Here is an 18,352-nt window from a genome sequence, read left to right on the forward strand (position 1 = left end):
TGGTAAAGTTTGTCAGTGTAATTGTGTGGATGAGGGGTATGATTCATTGCCATTATTTTTCTAGTTTTCCCACCCAAAACTACTTCAGCTTGCATCCAGTCCATTATTCCAGCTGCATATATATATATCTGTATTTCCATCTCTGAATTTGGACTTTTAAGATTTTTTTCACTCTTCTGATGTATTCATTTCTAACCTTTTTCTTGAACTCAGTGTACTTGATGCTGTTAGCCAAAAGGATGCCCAGATATTTGTAAGCATTGTCTCATCCAGCCTTTTGATATTTCCGTAGAACATCTTGATTCCTTCAGTTTTCACTATTTTCCCTTCTTGAATGTATAGGTCAATGATGGTTAGCCTTTTTTGGATCGTGTGCCAAAAGCGGGGCAAGCACAAGGGGGTCGTGCATGGGCGTGCCACACCCATAATGCTGTGTGTGACCCCCCCCCCCATGGATGCATGCGTGACCACCCCACCCCGCTCTTGGCACGCTTTTTCCACCATCCCCAGGCTCCAGAGGCTTTCTAGGAGCCTGGGGAGGGTGAAAACAGCGTCCGCCACTCCTCTGGAGGCTTCAGGAGCTTCCCTGAAGCCTCCGGAGGATGGTCAACCCAGACGTTTGGGAACGGTGACTTCCGATTTGTCTATAGGGCTGTTTTTCACCCTCTGGAGGCTTCCCTGAAAGCTCCAGAGGGCGAAAAACAGCCCTACCGCTAAACCGGAAGTCCTGGTGTCCTTTTTTAAAAAATATATATATATAAAATTTTATTGATTTTTAGGGAATAAAAAGGAAAGGGGTAATGGAAAAGGTTACAAATTTTGGCAGTTGCAGTGTGCGGCAGGTGTTCCCTCCCCCCATACTCATAGTATACCTTTAGACAAAATTCAATACAAAATAGCAATATTTAGTCAGCATATAAATTCAGGTAATAATTTCAATCACTTTATATCAAGCAGATTTTCTTGCTCATTTCTGTGATCTGAGTTTTCTTGGCATTGCCCCTTCTCCCCCTGCTGGCAGAGCTCCGGCCCCTCCCGTGTCCTGTATGTCTGGTGCAAGATCATCTGGTTTATCAAGGAGTACTTTATTTTTTTCCATAAAGGCTTGTGCCTCTATGATTGTATTGATTCTAATTCTTGTATCCTCCCAGAATATTAGCATACCTTCAGGCATCAGCCATCTGAACCACACCCCCTTCTGGTAAAGTTTCTTCGCTAGTTGTGAATAGTTTTTCCTTTTCTCCCTCACTTTCTTGGGGATCTGTTTCAGAATGGTTATTTCCCTATCTTGGTATTTCAGAACTTGCCCCCTTTGTGCACTCAAGATTTCATCTCTTGTAGTCTTTCTAAGAAATTTAATGTGTACCTCCCTGGGTACATTGTGAGTTCTAGCATATGCAGAATTTACTCTATAAACCAGATCTAGTTCCCATCCCATCTGTTGCTTCTCTTTGTGAATGTATTCAGCTAAAATGCTTGTTCATAATGTCCCTTATATCTTCATCATCTGTCTCAACCACATTTTGAAATCTAAGGTAAAAGGACATTCTTTCAAATTCTATTTTCATCTGTTGGATCTCAAGCTCTTTGTTCCCCTTCTGCACCCCTTCCATCCCCCCACTCATCTCAGCCGTCCCCTCCTCCAAGAGATCCAGTCTCTGTGAGTTTTCACTGGTCTGGTCCTGGTTCTCTTTAAGTTCTTCTTTCATCTCTTTTAATTGCCTTTTTATCTCCTCTTGTCCCTCTAGGATTTGTTGAAACATTTGTTGAAAATCAGTCTCAGTAGTTTTAGGCTGCATCAAAGATGTTATCGTTGGTTGTGTACTGGGACTAGATGTTGTAGATGTCGGGGCAGAGGCAGCAAAGCCGGGCTTCCCAGGTGGTGGTTTTTTACGTGACATTTTATGAACAATAAAGAGTTCAGAGTCAATACAGAGAAAGATCAGTCAGAGGGGTAGAACCGCCAAGAGAGTTCAGGAGACTAAAGGTCCAGGCAGAAGGAGATTTTTCTGGTCACACTTTCTGGCAATGGAGTAATAAGTCTTTCACTCCAGGGAATCCAAAAAATCCAAATCAACAAGAGATTTGTCTGAGTAGCACGGAGACAAAGACCGGAAGCCTGAAGTTCTATAGGTGGAGTCAATTTTCACTGTTTATAAACACAACGGAAGTATGCCATCTTGCCCTGCCAGCTTCGGGGTTAGGAGGCATAATAAAAAGTTTCCAAAGTTTTCAGATCATCATTTCATTTATAGGGTTAAAGTCCGAAATTCCCCTTTGCTATGAGCGTGGCGTCATTAGTTGGCTCTCTCCCTGCCTCCTCCCCTAGGGCTGAGAGCGAAAACAGTTTACAGCCGCCTGTCCGAGGGGGGGGGAAATCCTCCGCCCTCCAGCCGCGCTTCTCCAAACCGAGTTGAAAGAGAGTTTTAATTAGCTGGCAATTTCTTTACAAGCAGGCAAAGGGAATGGAGAGAAGTTTCCACCTCACCGCATCACAGCCGCGTCCTTTGATCGCTCATTCTTCCAGCTGCCTCCTCACGAAGACGCCGGAGCGCCTCCCCATCATGCTTCCCGATGCCTAGGGCGATGCGCCACCCCCCCGGCCGCCGCCGACTCAGGGGATCCCCTGCGGTGCCGCCCCTTCGGCAGGAGCCTTTACGGGGCGTCCTGTGCCCCCCAAGGGGTGAGGGGCCCACCAGGAGAGCACGGGGCGAGCAGAGCTTGCCCGTCGCGATCAGCAGCGGAAGTCCCGGTGTGCTTGTAGGGCCGTTTTTTGTCCTATGGAGCCTTCAGGAAAGCTTCCTGAAGGCTACGGAGCACGAAAACTGGCCCTACAAGCAAACCGGAAGTCCATTTCTGAACTTTCGGTTTGCCCATAGGGCCGGTTTTTCATGCTCCAGAGGGTTCAAGGAAGCCTCCGGACGGCAAAAAATGGCCTTTAAAAGAAGGCCAAAGTCAGCTGGCCAGCGCACGCATGCGCGCTGGAGCTAATAAGGCAGTGCCTTGTGTGCTGTAACAAATGGCTCCATGTGTCACCTGTGGCACACGTGCCATAGGTTCGCCATCACAGATGTAGGTGGTTCATTTGTCTAATCTAAGTTCCTCTGCAATATCTTTGCTGTATATTCAGACAGTGTTGAGCTGGATTCCATTTCAAAGAGTTTTTTTCCATAAAGCTTCAAATTGTTCATGTAAAGGAGGTCAGGTAGTTTAGCTGGTAATTTTGATGTTTGATTGCCATGGGCTGACTTGTTCAATACTGTTGACAGAGGAATCAATGCAAGTAGTGGTGATAATGTGTCTCCTTGAAATATTTCTCTCTTGATAAGGTTTTTCTCTTGAAAAGCTCTCCCATTTGTCACCATTGACTAGCAGCTGTGTCTTCTATTATGCCATTGATCTTTCACAAAGCTTCAGAGTTTTAATTCAATTTTACCTCCTTGCAGTATCTTGTTAAACTGCTTAGCAATGAGTGGATAAAGACCATCTTAGTGTTCCAACCAAAGCCATGTAGTTTATCTTCACCTGGGTGCTCACCAATTAGCTTCTTTTAACCCTCTCTTGCCTTCTTTACGCAAACTATTGTTTTCAATTTTGGCACTGCTACAACTTTTCTTGTTTGGTGACTTTGCATTTAAAATCTTCAGATGCTTACCCCTGGTTTGTCGCTAATCTCTCAGCTATTTCTTTGCAAGACTTTGATTTCTTTGCTCTGAGTAGATCTTTGCAGTTCTTCTATTTTTGTCAACACTTTGTTTCATATTAGAAATCAATGTCTATCTGCTGTTATGTTCTGTTATTTCTGAATCTAAATATTCTTTTCAGAACAGGAACATTTTTTCAAACATCTTATTGGAGTTGATTTATAAAAGGAAATCATTTTTCTATGTTTTCAGTCTGTATATTTACAAGAAGCAAGTTTTCTTCCAATAGTCCTGCAGCTGCTGGCTCTGGTTGCTTGGTCAACAGTCCTAGGTTCTGCAGCCACATGTTACCAGATGTCCAGGAACTCCCAATACTAGCATGGCCTTATTATGGCTAGCCAGACAGTCAGCACAATGTTTAGACTGGATTTGGCATTTTTATCCACATGTTATTTGCTGGACTCCTTCTTATGGATATCTGCTTGGTCCACCCTGTTGGATAGAGTGGGCTTGCTCCAGATGAATGCTGCCAACTAGTGAGATCTAAGAAGTGGAGGAAAATATTTTCAGAAAAAGAGACAGATACTTCATCACTGAATTCTTAAATTGAAAATCATACATCCTATGGATAATCCACAAATTATCATGGGCAAGTACTTCTATGGAGTAAGAATGTCATTACAATTTAGATTCAACATGGGCAAGTGAATCATTAACCATGCATCACCTTCAAGAAATTATTTATGGCAGGAATTTTTTTTAAATATTAATAAATACTCCTTTTAAGACTGCAGAATTTGCATAGCTGAATATTCCAAATAATAGATTGAATCAACTCCTCAAACTCAACCAAATCACCAGGTTTGATGTAATATCATTGACCCAGGCATGCTTGTCTGGGTATATCACTCCATGGTGCTCCATGTAGTTCCAAACTAGGGTCAGGAAGTAAACCAAGTTGTCGGGTCACCCATCAAACAAGATTTCTAGGGCAGGTGGCAGTTGGTCCTCTTGCACTAGGATGTATCCAGGCAGCAGCCCCACTGCAGCCAGGGGTGCCTGAATGGGAATACAGGCTGCTGCTAGGAATGTGTTTGCCCAAGTGCTTGCCCCCCAATGGGGCAGTTGGTTTGGGAGATGCTGTCCCTTAATGGAGGGGCTCCCACAGTCCCAGGTGGGTTGGCACCATTGGCTGCAGGAGGAGAGGACATGGGATAGGCAACAGTTTCATGGCCCACATCCTGACTCCCATGACCACCGCCCTTAATGAGGTGGCTCCCCCTTAGCTCACCTAGCCTTCCATTGATTCCGGATAGTCCTCTGCTTCTGCTGTCTTTCCCACGTGACTTACCCACTGGCCCTTGGGGCCTGAATAGGGTATTTCTGTTGCTCTTTACCCTTTTAGTGTGGGTTGTTACTCCGGCTTCTTGGCCCTCTGTTTGGGGCATGCGCCAGCTGCTTGTATCCTAACTTTGGCTTGGGCCATCGCCAGGATCTCGAGGGAGCCTTCCTCTGGCTTCACCCTCCTTCCGTTCTTTTGTCTGTTGTTAACATCTCAAAAATGCCAACCTCCTGGTGGGGTTCAGGTAGGCTGCTACTAGCAGAATTGGTTAAATGTGCACTGTCCAGTTTGACGAATCCAGAAAAATAAACTCCTGGGACTTTATTTTACCAAGAGTATAAACTTTACTGAATAAATCCACATCGGCACAGGAGAAGTGAAACCAGCTCTGAACTTCCTGCACAAACGCATATATAGTTCTTTCCCCACAGGCCACCCACAGTCTTGACAATTATTATCTATAATTAGTCTCATTCCTTATTGTGCATTGAATCATTTTAGTTTGTTCTCATTAAAAGATGGGGATTTTCTAGTAGAGGACTGTTGAGATTCTGGGACCATCGATTGTACATTTCTGATTGTATGAATTCCATACATTTATTCTAATGGGAGAAATGTGCAGAAGCCCCAACTACTGATCTGAAGTTTTTGGGCTGTAGCATTTTCCCGTCTTCTATTTACTGTATATAATGGTAGATAGACACATATATCAAGATCTGATAGAACTTATATTGGAAGTCTTTTCCAGCTTGTGGGAGTTTAAGTGGGGAAAATAAGTGTTATGTTCCTTGATGTACAATCTAAGGTTCCAGCGTCTCAGACAGTTCTCTCCATCAGAAAATCTCCATCTTTTAATGTGAGAGCAAACAAAAATTACTCCCTCACTGTGAGATACACTTATAATCCATACTCGTTACTTTTAGCTCATTAGAAACCAACTTAGCCCATTTGGAAAAGAAAATACCTCTTAACTTTAGTGTGAACGATAAGACCCTACAAAGTAATTGCATGCAATTGATTCTCTTTGAACCTTTTACCTTTATTTGAGTGACCATTCAGCCATTTCAATTGCTCTACAAGTGCTCCAGTTGATTTCTTCTCTTCAAAGGGTTCAAGAATTAGCAGTTGAAGTGGAGCTATGTGAGCTAAACGCTATTTTCATGAATGGATCAGTTATTGGCTTTTGAACATTATGAAAGCAGATAGTTCATTGTTCAGTAATCAGCAATAATTTTTATTTATTGTCCTATAAATTGGGTTTGTTTTTTGGATATGTATTTAATTTCTTTTTAACTTTCGGGATGTGTGTTTTTTAATGTTGTACGCCGCCCTGAGTCCTTTGGGAGAAGGGCGGCATATAAATCCAATAAACAAAACAAAACAAACAAACATTTCTCAGACTGACATGATCAGCATGTCCTTGAATATTTAACGAGGAAGGAAGCAGAATATTAAAGAATGAAGGCATTCAAGACAGTATCTTTTTTGATAGCCAGAGAAGCGAACAAAGGCTCGATTTATTTAGGATGAATTGGCATCCTTGGAGGCATACTTTTTAGATTGCTTCTGTCATTGCTCTGGGGTCTATGTGTGCGTGCATGCGCTAACAACTGGAAAGCGTATCTGCTGCAGTGCACCTTTCTACATCGCTAAATAACTAGGTCATCATAAATAGCTGTGGCTATGCATGAGACTTTAAAGTAAATGGTTGATTTCCTTGTCATCAGGGCTCTTGCAAATCCAGCTTACCTAAAGGAAAAAGGATCAAGAGATGAAAAAAGTAATTCTTGCGACAGATTTCTTCCAGCATAAACTATTATGAATTAACACCAGTTCATCAGATTTGTGAAATATTACTCTCTGCCCATCTTCTAATGAATCCACAGGAAACGCTGATTGTGCTTGTGATTCTCCAGAAGCAGCAGAATACAATCAGTTAGCTGCTTTGTCTTTAACGTGTTGCAAGACTCTATTGTTTTCCTAGTTGCAATAGCAGGGTAACATAGTTGCCCTTCTGCAATTTGTCCCTAGGGGAAATATGTGTCCATGTATTCGGTGGACAATGGTAAAATTAATACACACACACACAAAACCCCAGAGCATTGAGTGGTTTGTGTTTGTGTGTGTGTGTGTGTGTGTGTGTGTGTGTGTGTGTGTGAGAGAGAGAGAGAGAGAGAGAGAGAGAGACATGCATGTGCGCCTCCCGCCAGCTGATTTTCAAGTCTGTTGCGCATGCGGGAAACGTGTGCACAGGGAGCAGGGGGGTGTGCCCCATTTTTGGTGCCAGGAGGCTTCAGGAAGGTCTCCAGAGCTTGGGAAGGGCAAAAGCAGGACTGCCAAAAGTCCGGAAATGGGCCTGTTTCTGGCATCTGGAGGGCCTCCGGAGCCCGAGGGAGGCTGTTTACGCTCTCCTGGAGGTTTGAGGAAAGCCTATGGAGCCTGGGGTGGGCAGAAATGCCTCCTCCTGCTATGGGAGGGTTTTTTTCGCATGCACAGGGGGGCATGGCTCATTGCATTGTGGGTGTGGGTACATGTGTGCACTACTGCGTGCACACACAATTTTGGCATGTGAGGACAAAAGGGTTAGCTATCACTGGTATAGGGCTTCCTACTTGAGCAGGAGGTTGTACTAAAAGACCTTCAAAGGTCTCTTCCAACCAGTGGTGGGATTCAAATAATTTAACAACCAGTTCTCTGCCCTAATGACCGGCTGAGTAGGCATGGCTGGGTGTTCATGTGACTGGGTGGGTGTGGCCAACTTGATGTCACGTCAAGAGATGCCTCGCCTCACCCACCTGCTCGCCTGGCCTCCCGAGGTCTTCTGGTCTTTGTCTATTAATTTGTCTACTACTGTGGTGTCTGTGTTGATTATCTAATGCCTACCTGTCCATCTGGATCCAGAACTCACACAGATTCTTAACTCTATTATTATTCACAACCTTCTGTGGAAACTCCTTGATGGCTGCCTGGAGAATTCTGGGAGTTAGTCCACACATCTTTCAACTGAGACACACTGATTTACCCCTTGGGTTCTATCTAGTGCAGTGATGGCTAACCTTTTTGGTGCAGTGCCCATTTAAACCCCAAAATGCAATGCAAGTGCCCCTGTGCATGTGCCCCTGTGCATGCGCCATGCTCGTGCATGCACATATGCCCCTGTGCATTCACGCACATCCCCCGTGCACCCCTGGTCCATTTTTGGCTTCCAGGTTGGTGCAGGAGCCTTTCCAGGTCCAAAACAGGGTGCGGCGTGCGTGCGCCATGCACGGAAACCCCCAAAATGCCATGCGAGCGCCCCAGCACATGTGCCCCATCCCCTGTGCATGCACAGCAGAGAGCCAAAACCAGCTGACCATTGGGAGGTGCACAATCATGCGCGATGGAGCTGGGTTGGGGCAATGGCTGGAGTGCCTACAGAGAGGGCTCTGCACACAGGTTCGCCATGATGGCTATAAGGCATACATAATGCATTGTATGATTTAAATACAATGTTGACTAGAGATTATTGTAAATTAGCCTACTGTAATCCAGGAATATAGTATATAAAATTGAGTCCAAAATATAATTGTACTGCAGTGCACTTGATGCACTCATTTCAGATCCAGAAAGAAGACATGAAACTAATGAAAATACTCTAACCCTATCTGATGCCTCCTTGGGTAACCTATAGCTCTCAGGTGTGGACAGAGATGTAGATAGAATTTAACTAATAATGGAGTCAATTACTATATGAAATGGAAGGGCATTTTCCAATTGTTCAAGAAACAAACAACTTGAGATAGTATTTCTGAAATCAATATGCATCTAAATTAAGGATTGCTTACCAACAGCTGTGTGAAAAAGTCCTGCATGCTTTACAGTTTAAGGTTTATGACATTTTTTGGATAGGCCATTGATTTTATGATATTTTATGCTAACTGCTATGCAAATATTGTTATAATTAAATAAATACTGGTGTTTTTGAAGTGAAAAGCATAAGCTTTTGGCAATTTGGTGCTGTTTGGATGGGGATTGTGAATTTTCTTACAATGCATGCTCACAATGACTATGAAAACAGATTAACTGATGCATACCCAGTGGCATAGATGTTGCAATTACTAAGGCCGATGCTAGTGTTTTATTAACATTTTTATTATTTGTGGCCCTAAAAAGGACCATTTAGGAAAGCAAACATGGTTACTAATATGAAATTGGCCAGCCCTTATGGCTTATCACCAGGCGGCATCCCTTTGGCATAGACTGTATAAGCCTTTGCACATGATCTTTGGTGACAATGTGGTACCAGGCTGCAATAATGGATTCAATCAGTCCTGCTTGGTCTTCAGATGCTTCTTGTTTATTTCGTAACCGATCTTGGCCAACAAGTTCTCAATTGGGTTCAAATCTTGGCTCTGAGCTGGCAAACCCAGAAGTCGAACACCATGCTTCTTCAGCCACTGCTGGACAGGCTTGGCTCGATGACAAGGAGTGTTGTCATCCTGGAAGTAAAGGTCCTTCCCTACAAGTTGCTAAGCTGAAGGAAGCATGGTCTTTTCCAGGACTTCAACATACTGCTTGGAATTCATGATTCCCTGCACGATTTGTATCCAACCAAATACCAGAAGCAGCGATACAGCCCCAGATCATCATGGGCAATGGATGCTTCACAGACAGATTCAGGCAGTACGGCCTAAATTCTTCAGCTGGAAATCTTCTGACATACTTATTGCACTGATTACCAGTCAAGTAGAAATTGCTCTCGTCACTGAAGATGATCTTGGCCCACTGTTCGTTGGTCCATTTGGCATACTTCTTGGTCCACGCACGTCGAGAACAGTGAGCGTCTGTGAGCAAAGGTTTGCTTCGAGCCCTGCAGCCTTTGAGCTCTCTGGCAGGCAGTCTGCAACACACTGTGCTTGTGCACACTTTTACATCACATATTTCACCCCAAATTCTTGTAATGAGGTGAGGTGAGCTTCCTGTCAGCCATCGAAATGCGTTGCAGAGCCCGATCTTGCCGTTTTGTTGACTTTCTTGGTCTTCCAGAGCAGAGCCTGTCATCAACTGAACCAGTTATTTGGTATTTTTCAACCACTCTGCTCACTGTGGTGTGATGGCATTTCACACTCTTGCTATTTCTGTACAGGAGTAACCCTCTTCATGAAGCACAACGATGCAATGTCGCTGCTCAGTACTGGTGAAGGCAAAGGCCTTCATCCTTGCCCACAGCCAGAGCTAAATTAAATTTCTCAATGCTTTTCATGCCTATTTATAGTCAGAGAGTATGACAACATTGATTGGCTCATAGATTTAGCCTCTGCATTTTGATTGGTCGGTCAAAGCTCGCTGCTGATTGCTACTTTCGATCCTAACATTCTCAAAAATTCAAGTTGTGTTTGTTTTAGCACATAAACTCACTCAAAACCTTAAAAAGACTGGTTATATTAATAAAAATTATGCATCTCAATCCGACTACAAAAATGTTCATCAAAGTACTAATTTTGCGTGGTTTCTATGAGTGAAAAGTTGATTAAATGTGTAAATACAGCTTAAAATTGAAAGCATGCAGGATTTTCACACAGCTGTATCCAGTTAAGTATGAATCTATGATCTTTAAAACTAATCCTGTGTTTCCCCAAAAATAAGACAGGGGTCTTATATTAATTTTTGCTCCAAAAGATGCATTAGGTGTTATTTTTGGGAAAATGTAGTACTAAATGCATCAGTCTGGTTGATGATCTTAACTGGGGCTTATTTTGGGGGTAGGGCTTATATTATGAGCATCCTGAAAAATCATACCAGGTGGGGTCTTATTTTCAGGGAAGCGGGTTTTTAGCATTTTTTAAATCTATGGCTATAATATGTACCTGTAATGTGGCACATATGAAGCTAAAATAGTTTAGCGTTCTCATGGATGTAATAAAAGGCAAATTTCTAGTTCCTATTCTCTGAAAGGTTTAGGCTTGACTGCCGACATCTTAAAATTTTACTTTCCAGAAGTATTCCATTACTTTATACTGTTTTAATTTAATATATTAATCGTACAACCACTGCTACCTTATCTATACAACAATAAGTATTATTTTTGAACAATAACAAAACTTGAAAGTATGTCTGAAAATGTATTTTAAATTTGTGGACTTTACCATATATAGCTATCACTGACTTTCTGAAACACTCCTAATCATTCCTTTTCTTGACTAATTACTAAATTGCTTTTCTTTGTAGATCACTGGACAATTGTTCACCAAGACTGTCTATTAATAAGTGTAAGAATCTTGTAAATTCACGCTTCTGATATCAGTTATAATATCTCAATTAAAATTCTCTGTAATAAAAGAGTACTTATAGAAAAATAAAGTTTATTACATATGAATATTTTAAGGTTGAAATACCACAAACAATAAATACATTTAAAACATCTAAAAGAAAAATAATATTTTGTTGAAATAAATCAAATATAACACAAGAACACAAAAACAGTCCTTCTGTGCAGTACAAATTCATGGTCCAATTAAAATAATTTCAGAAGTAATTGTCTAAACTGTTCCTCTAATAAAGAAGTAAACTACAGCATTTTTTTCATTTTAAAAATAATTATTATCTCCTGGGTATTGTAAATTGGTGTTGCAGACTGCATAGTTTTGCTTTTTTCTTCTTCTTATGCCTGAATAATGCAACTTCTACAGTAAATGTGCCTTTTAAATCAGAACAAGTGATCTAAATGTAAAGCTAAAAAACATTACAGCTTTAGACTTTGCTATGATATATGTAAGCATGGCTATAAGCTCCCAAAGTTTCCTAAGCCATCCAATCACGTAGCAAGATGCAGCAAACAAATTTAACAAATATCAATGTGAAAAGTTGCCCCTTTTGTGTTAAACTTTTTAAGTCCATCTCCAAAAGATGATAAAGTCACTATGAAAAACTAAAGCTTGTTGCTGTAGGAGAGAAGCAATAGATTTAACAGATTTAACAGATTAACAGAGTTGGAAGGGATCTTGTACGTAATCTAGTCCAACATCTCGCCCCAGCAACAGAGTCTACACAATTTCTTACAGATGGCAGTCCAGATCAATGAATAAAGAATGAAGAATGAAGAAAAAGATAAAAAGACTGAAGCCCCTCAAAAATTCCTTTAAGTTGACTTAATATTAGGAATCATGTCCAAATTATGGAAAATGACATGTAGACTATTTAAAGGGCTATTGGAATCATAACGGATCCTATCTCTTTTTATATCTAACCAGCTGACATTCTCTCATCTCTTTAAGCCAGTGCTTCTCAATTATTTTCTGTCATGCCCCCCCTAGGAAGAAGAAAACATTTCGCGCCCCCCCCCGCGCGACTGTAAATAGTATCATTTGTCTAGTATCATAGCACACCGGTCTTTCCTCGTCTCCCACCATAGTCACATGCTTTCTTTCCTCTTTCCCTCTTACTTGTCTATCCTTCCTTCCACCCTCCCTTCCTCCTTCCCTTCCTTCCTGCCTCCCTTCCAGTTCCCTCCTTCCTCTTTCCCCCTGCCTGCCTGCCTTCTTTCCCTCCTGCTTATCTATGCTTCCTTCCTTCCTTGCACCTCCCTCCCTTCTGCCTGCCTGCCTTCTTTCCTCTTTCCCTATCCTCCTATCCTTCCTTTCTCCCTCCCTCTTTCCCTGCCTCCCTTCCAGTTCCATTCTTCCCTCCTTCCTTGCCTCCTTCCTGCCTGCTTGCCTTCTTTCCTCTTTCCCTCCGGCGTGTCTGCTTTTCTTTCCTTCCTTCCACCTCCCTTCTGCCCTCCTGCTTTCTTTCCCTCTTGCTTGTCTATCCTTACTCCCTCCTCCCCTCCCTCCCTGCCAGCAGCTCCTCCAGCATCCCAGCTGGAAGCAGCAGCACAACAGTTGCCGTTACCAGGGGCGAAGGGGTGGCGGTGGCAAGATCGGGCGACCGCCGCCCCTTTGTCCCTTCCCCAACAGCGGCTGTTGCGCTTCCGCTTCCAGACGGAATGCTGGCGGTGGAGCTGCTGGCGGGGAGCCGAGCTACGCGGTGGCGAAGACGGGCGGTCCAATGCTTCCCTCCCTCCCACCCCCGCCCGAGCAGGCTTCTTGCACAGCTCCAGCCCGCGGCTCCAATGAAAATCCACAGTCCGAAGTGCTGCCACTTCCAGGCGGGATATATTATGCCTCGCCCACGCCTTCGCCGCTGTTGCACCCAGATGGAAAGGGAGCCTTCGCGCCCCCCTTTACGGAGCCTCGCGCCCCCCCAGGGGGGCGTGCCCCACTATTTGAGAACCGCTGCTTTAAGCTAACAAGCCATTTGGATGGAGCACTGCGTTTTTGAAGAGAAGCTCCCAGAATTACTTTTTGATATACTTGCACATTAACAACAGCATAAACAATAGCTAGACAGGTAACAGCAATAGCTGTAATTCTTTCTTACTTTTTAGATATAATTTGTTTTCTTTAAAGCTGACAACAAACAAACAAACAAACAAACAAACAAACAATATAACCATTGGTATAAAAAGCATATAAAATCTTAGTAGATAACTATTTTGGATAAGACCAACTTGTTTAATTTCACTGGGTTCAAATTTAAATCAAAGTATTTTTTTTTCTAGGTGGGGTATAGATGTATGTTTATGGAATAATGTGTCTATGATTTTGTTTTTTCCTTCTTAATTGCTTTCCAAGTCAGAAAATTGTCTTTATTTTTACTAAATTAATCTTCCTCCTAGCTAATGTTTATTTTGTGTTAGCAGTTGGGCAATCAGTCTACAGATATGTACAAACAATTCCAAGTTTAATGTATCTCAAAAACTATGAAAATGCAATGGAGGAGATGAAGATGAATTGTAAGTAGCAAGCTTAATGTGCAGCGTATTCCTATTGTAAGGAAGTCTCTGCTACTATTTTAAAGGAGATACAGAAAAATCTATATAACCAACAGAATTAAAAAATGTAGAAAGCTACAAACGTTTCTCCAAACAATTGCCCTTTTATTCTACAATTATTTTTAAAAGTTGAAAAAAACTGAAAATAAAAATAGAAAGGTAGAAAAAAGGATTAGAAATCATAGTCTTATTACATGTTGTTAAAAGAATTATGATGAAAGGATATTGAAGAATTGTAACTTTGATGCTGTCAAGGATACCACAAATGTTTTTGCATAGTACCCCTGAAATAGGTAATTTTAGAGAGAATTAAATTATTTAGGTGGCTCGGTGGTTAAGACTTTGAGCTTATCGATCAGAAAGGTCAGCTGTTCAGCGGCTCAAATCCCTAGTGCCACGTAACGGAGTGAGCTCCCGTTACTTGTCCCAGCTTCTGCCAACTTAGTAGTTTGAAAGCATGTAAAAATGCAAGTAGTAAAAATAGGAACCACCTTTGGTGGGAAGGTAACAACGTTCCGTGTATCTTTGGCGTTTACTCATGCCGGCCACATGATCACGAAGACATCTTCGGACAGCGCTGGCTCTTCGGCTATGAAACGGAGGTGAGCACTGCCCCCTAGAGTTGAGAACGACTAGCACATATGTGCAAGGGGAACCTTTACCTTTTAAATTATTTAGAGTATTACAAAAACAACATACCATTGTCTGCCAGTGTTTGAAATGAAATTTTAAATATTGCAAAGCTTAGCATAACAACGGAGGCTTCTGAAATGCTTGTCTCTGTTGTGACTGGAAATATTCCAAAATGTTAACAGATGTGAAATGCTAATTTCTTTTTAGTGGTCCCTTTTTCTTCTTAGAGATGGCTATTCTCCTTTGTTTCAGCATCAACTTAATGGTAGTTTCTGCAAAATTTACATTTCAACAAGAATACTCTTCAGCTTCCTTCTCCAACATGGAGTCCTCCAAATGTGTGGGAGTCCAATTTCCAGGATTTCTACACGGGCAATTTTTCAAATTCCTAACCTGGAGACATTAGCCCTGTGAACAAAAGGATTATTGCACGATGCACAGTGCTGGGTTCCTACCAGTTTGGCCCAGTTCAGCCAAACCGATAGTGGTATGGCGGTCTGGGTTGCTGGAACCGGCAGCAACCCAGGCCTACCACACCCCCGGACCGGTTCTCCAATCACCGCTGTCGCCATCTTGTTTTTGAGTTCTGCACATGCACAGAACAATTTTAATTGAACTGTGTGTGTGCGGACAAGCGAACCGGCAGTAAAGCTGGCCAGAACCCACCCCTGACTGTGCACTATAACACTATGAAAACTGAGCCATGTCTCTCTCTCTCTTTGGAAAAATTGTTCCCTTAACAGTGTGCCTGAAACAGCCCATTCCCTAATGATTACAGTTTACAGGCGATGCACTCCACTTTTTCTTCTTCTGCTCTCTCTCTGGTAACAGTATTTGCTTCAACTGATCACAATTCCAAAATTACAAATTAAGAGTAGTGGTATTAATAGTAACAGACAGACTAATTAGGAACTGGTTTTATTGTAATTTCTTCAAAATGAACCAATTCGAGGTCCATCTAGGTGAGGAACCAGTCAGGAACCACTTTTCTATGAAACTACTCCTATGAATTTGTATTAGCCAGAACTCAACTTGTTGGGTTTAAATACAGGAGCTCAATCTGCCCACTTCATATCAGTCATTCAAAGTAGCCCAGACTTGGAAACCTAAGTTATGGATAGTAAAACTATTTTTATAATAGGGTTACAGGAACGGAATCTTGCAAATCTAAGTCCTACTTCCCACATTTATGTACAAAAAAATGTAGGAAGGGTCAAGTCGGAGGCATTTGTCACATTTCTACTTTGGATTTAGATTTCTCGTATCTTACCATTGTCTTAGCTCTTTCTTCTGTTCCTCGAAGTTATTCTCACAAACCATGATGGTTCAGCTACCTATGAGCAACTCAAAGGTATACCACAAAGCAGTTAATTCTGCCTCTGAGGATGCCAGCCACAAGTGTTGTAAAATATGAGGGGAAAAAAACCTAGATCAGGGGTGTCAAACTAACTGTCAACAACTAAGGCGTTTCCATGACTACTATCACCTTGAGAAGGGGAGGGAAATGCCATGCATACTTTTGGCCAGAGTAAAAGTCTCATATTTCTGTACTGGGATGTGAATGCGCATGTCCAGAGCCCTGCCATAACGTCCTGTTGGAGAATGTGATTGGTGACCTCAGCCAGAGGGGAGGGGGCACAGGGGTAAAGGTCAGACTCCATTAAGTGTGATTTAGTTTCAGCTACACAGAAGTCCATGCCAAGATGTTAGTCCTAATAAACGAATGGTTTTTTTTAAAATTTCGTCTCGGGGCTCATAAATTAATTAGGGCAACTCTTGGAACCTTCACACTCACGGCCTGCGGTCCAGATGGGTCACACTCGGCCGGCCATGCCCACACCTGGTTTAGTGAAGGAGGGAAAAGTCATAATATGTCACACAACAACACCAAGACAATGCGAGTTTGACATCCCTGCCCTAGATCATGGTCATTCATCCTGAAAGCTAAACATGTTTCATTGATGCCAGCTGTGGAAGCTATACCACTATAGTGCAAATAATATGTATCATTTTTTAAAATCAAAAATAAAAGCCAATCGTCTTAAATTTCTTTCATCATGATTTAGTGGTTACATTCAGAGGTCATAAATATATTATTTATTATAATTTCTTCTGAAATAAATCAGAAAATATCTGTTATTTATCTACAACAAACACTAAAAACAAGCTTTTAAAACCATTAAAATGTACAAAATTCATTTCTTGGTCCTCAAATAGCAAAGAAGAAATTTCATTTGCCAATGAAATTCTCAAAAGGATAAACAGTGCAGTGGGCATGGCAATGTTGTAGAGCCATGTCATATTTGTAGGCCTATCTAGATTTTTGTTATTTTTTCCTAGATTTATGAAGCTTTTTTGATTTTGATATTTTAGACATACACTAGCACTGTAGCAATGCAAAAATAGCAACTGGCCACTCTTTAAAGCAAATTTTTCTCAGAATCGCCATGAAATAAAATCTAAGCAATATGCAGCCTCGATTGCACTACTGTTTTTATAACTTTTCCCTCTGAAAAAGGTAGGATGCAATCACACCAATTTTGGCAATTGTTGTTGGAAAAAACCTGCTTTAAAGTGGGTCAAATGTTCTCATCATTAATTTTCATCAAAGTATCCATATGTTGGCTATCTCAAAAATTTATTTTAATATTCAACTGTTTATGTAGAAACAAATTAATTTTAAATGAGTCCAACTGTGTTCACCAACCTCTTAATAATGTTGAGAGCATTGTTAGAAGCTGAGAGCCTATTCACACAAATAGTTTTGTCAATTAATTTTATGTGTAGGGAAGCACTCATTTATAATGTGGTGTATGTATACTGACAATCCAAATCACCATTCACATAGAAAAAAAAATGCAAGATCCAATTCAATTCATGTTAAAAACCAGTTGTTATGCAATAATGATTAAGTGATGGCAAAAAGTTCAACTTCCCTCATGGCACTGGGCGTCTCAATAGCTTCTTGAGGACACAGCCTTGCCAGGTGGACTCCACGGAGGTGGAGTTTCATCCTCAAGAATAACCTGGAGTTTTTTTTGGTTTTTGTGCATACTTTCATCCATCTCTTTCTTTTCCTGTTAAAAGTGAAGTAGATTATGAGCATTATTAGCATAATGCATGGATAAATGCTAAATAGTTTGACATTTATTTTGTACAACATTACTTTAGCTTCCTTTACAAAATTACAAAGAAATGTGTATGCCTATTTCTGTGCATGTATCTCTTAACTTTATCTGGTGAGAGTTCTATTGTGTTTTAGTAAAATTCTCTCATCTGTCAACTGACAAACTGCAGTTGAAATAAATTCAGCATTTTCAGGTAATTCTAACAATGTTGTAGGGCCCTACTGATTTTGTTACAGCTTCAAATTAAAATAATGATCTATGCAGAGACTATTTTTGTTCTTATTCATTAATCTTTTCTAACACTTTCTTCCATCAAAACAAGTCGCTAGTACAAAAATATCTATTCAGTGCTAATTATAAATATCATAGTTTGATTTTTATTATTTTTATTTGCAATCAATATTAATATTTTTTACAAAGAGAATTAGATTTATCACAAGTATTCCATGTGTAGTTAAAGAAACAATCATGGTAATCTATTAGTCTGACTTTAATACAAGAGCATATATATCTATTAGTCTGATCAGCAACCTAATAATTTAATAGTCTGTCTAGGTCACCCATCACCTTTCAGAAAAGAGAGAGTTTGGAGTTTGACTTCAGAATGTTCAAATAAATTGAGATAAAAGTATATATGTATATGTATAAATGTGTATGTGTGCCCATACATACATACATGTATTCCTTAAAACCATGTCTTGACTGAATACATTGAAAAACTATATGCTAAGAAGGGATCAGGCATTTTGAGTAT

At 41.2% G+C, this 18,352-nt stretch overlaps 1 protein-coding gene across 1 annotated transcript in view; it reads right to left on the bottom strand.

The window, feature by feature from the left end:
- Positions 1-15,026: 15,026 nt before the first annotated feature.
- Positions 15,027-18,352, bottom strand: part of MAP9 (microtubule associated protein 9) — a 42,852-nt gene continuing 39,526 nt past the window's right edge. The window contains exon 14 of the mRNA XM_081958894.1: positions 15,027-17,547. Coding sequence (XP_081815020.1) covers positions 17,425-17,547 — 123 coding nt within the window. The 3' untranslated portion in view covers positions 15,027-17,424. The remainder of the gene's footprint in view (positions 17,548-18,352) is intronic.

This window comes from Natrix helvetica (assembly GCF_964273705.1).
Source record: "Natrix helvetica genome assembly, chromosome: 7".
Classification (NCBI taxonomy): domain Eukaryota; kingdom Metazoa; phylum Chordata; class Lepidosauria; order Squamata; family Natricidae; genus Natrix; species Natrix helvetica.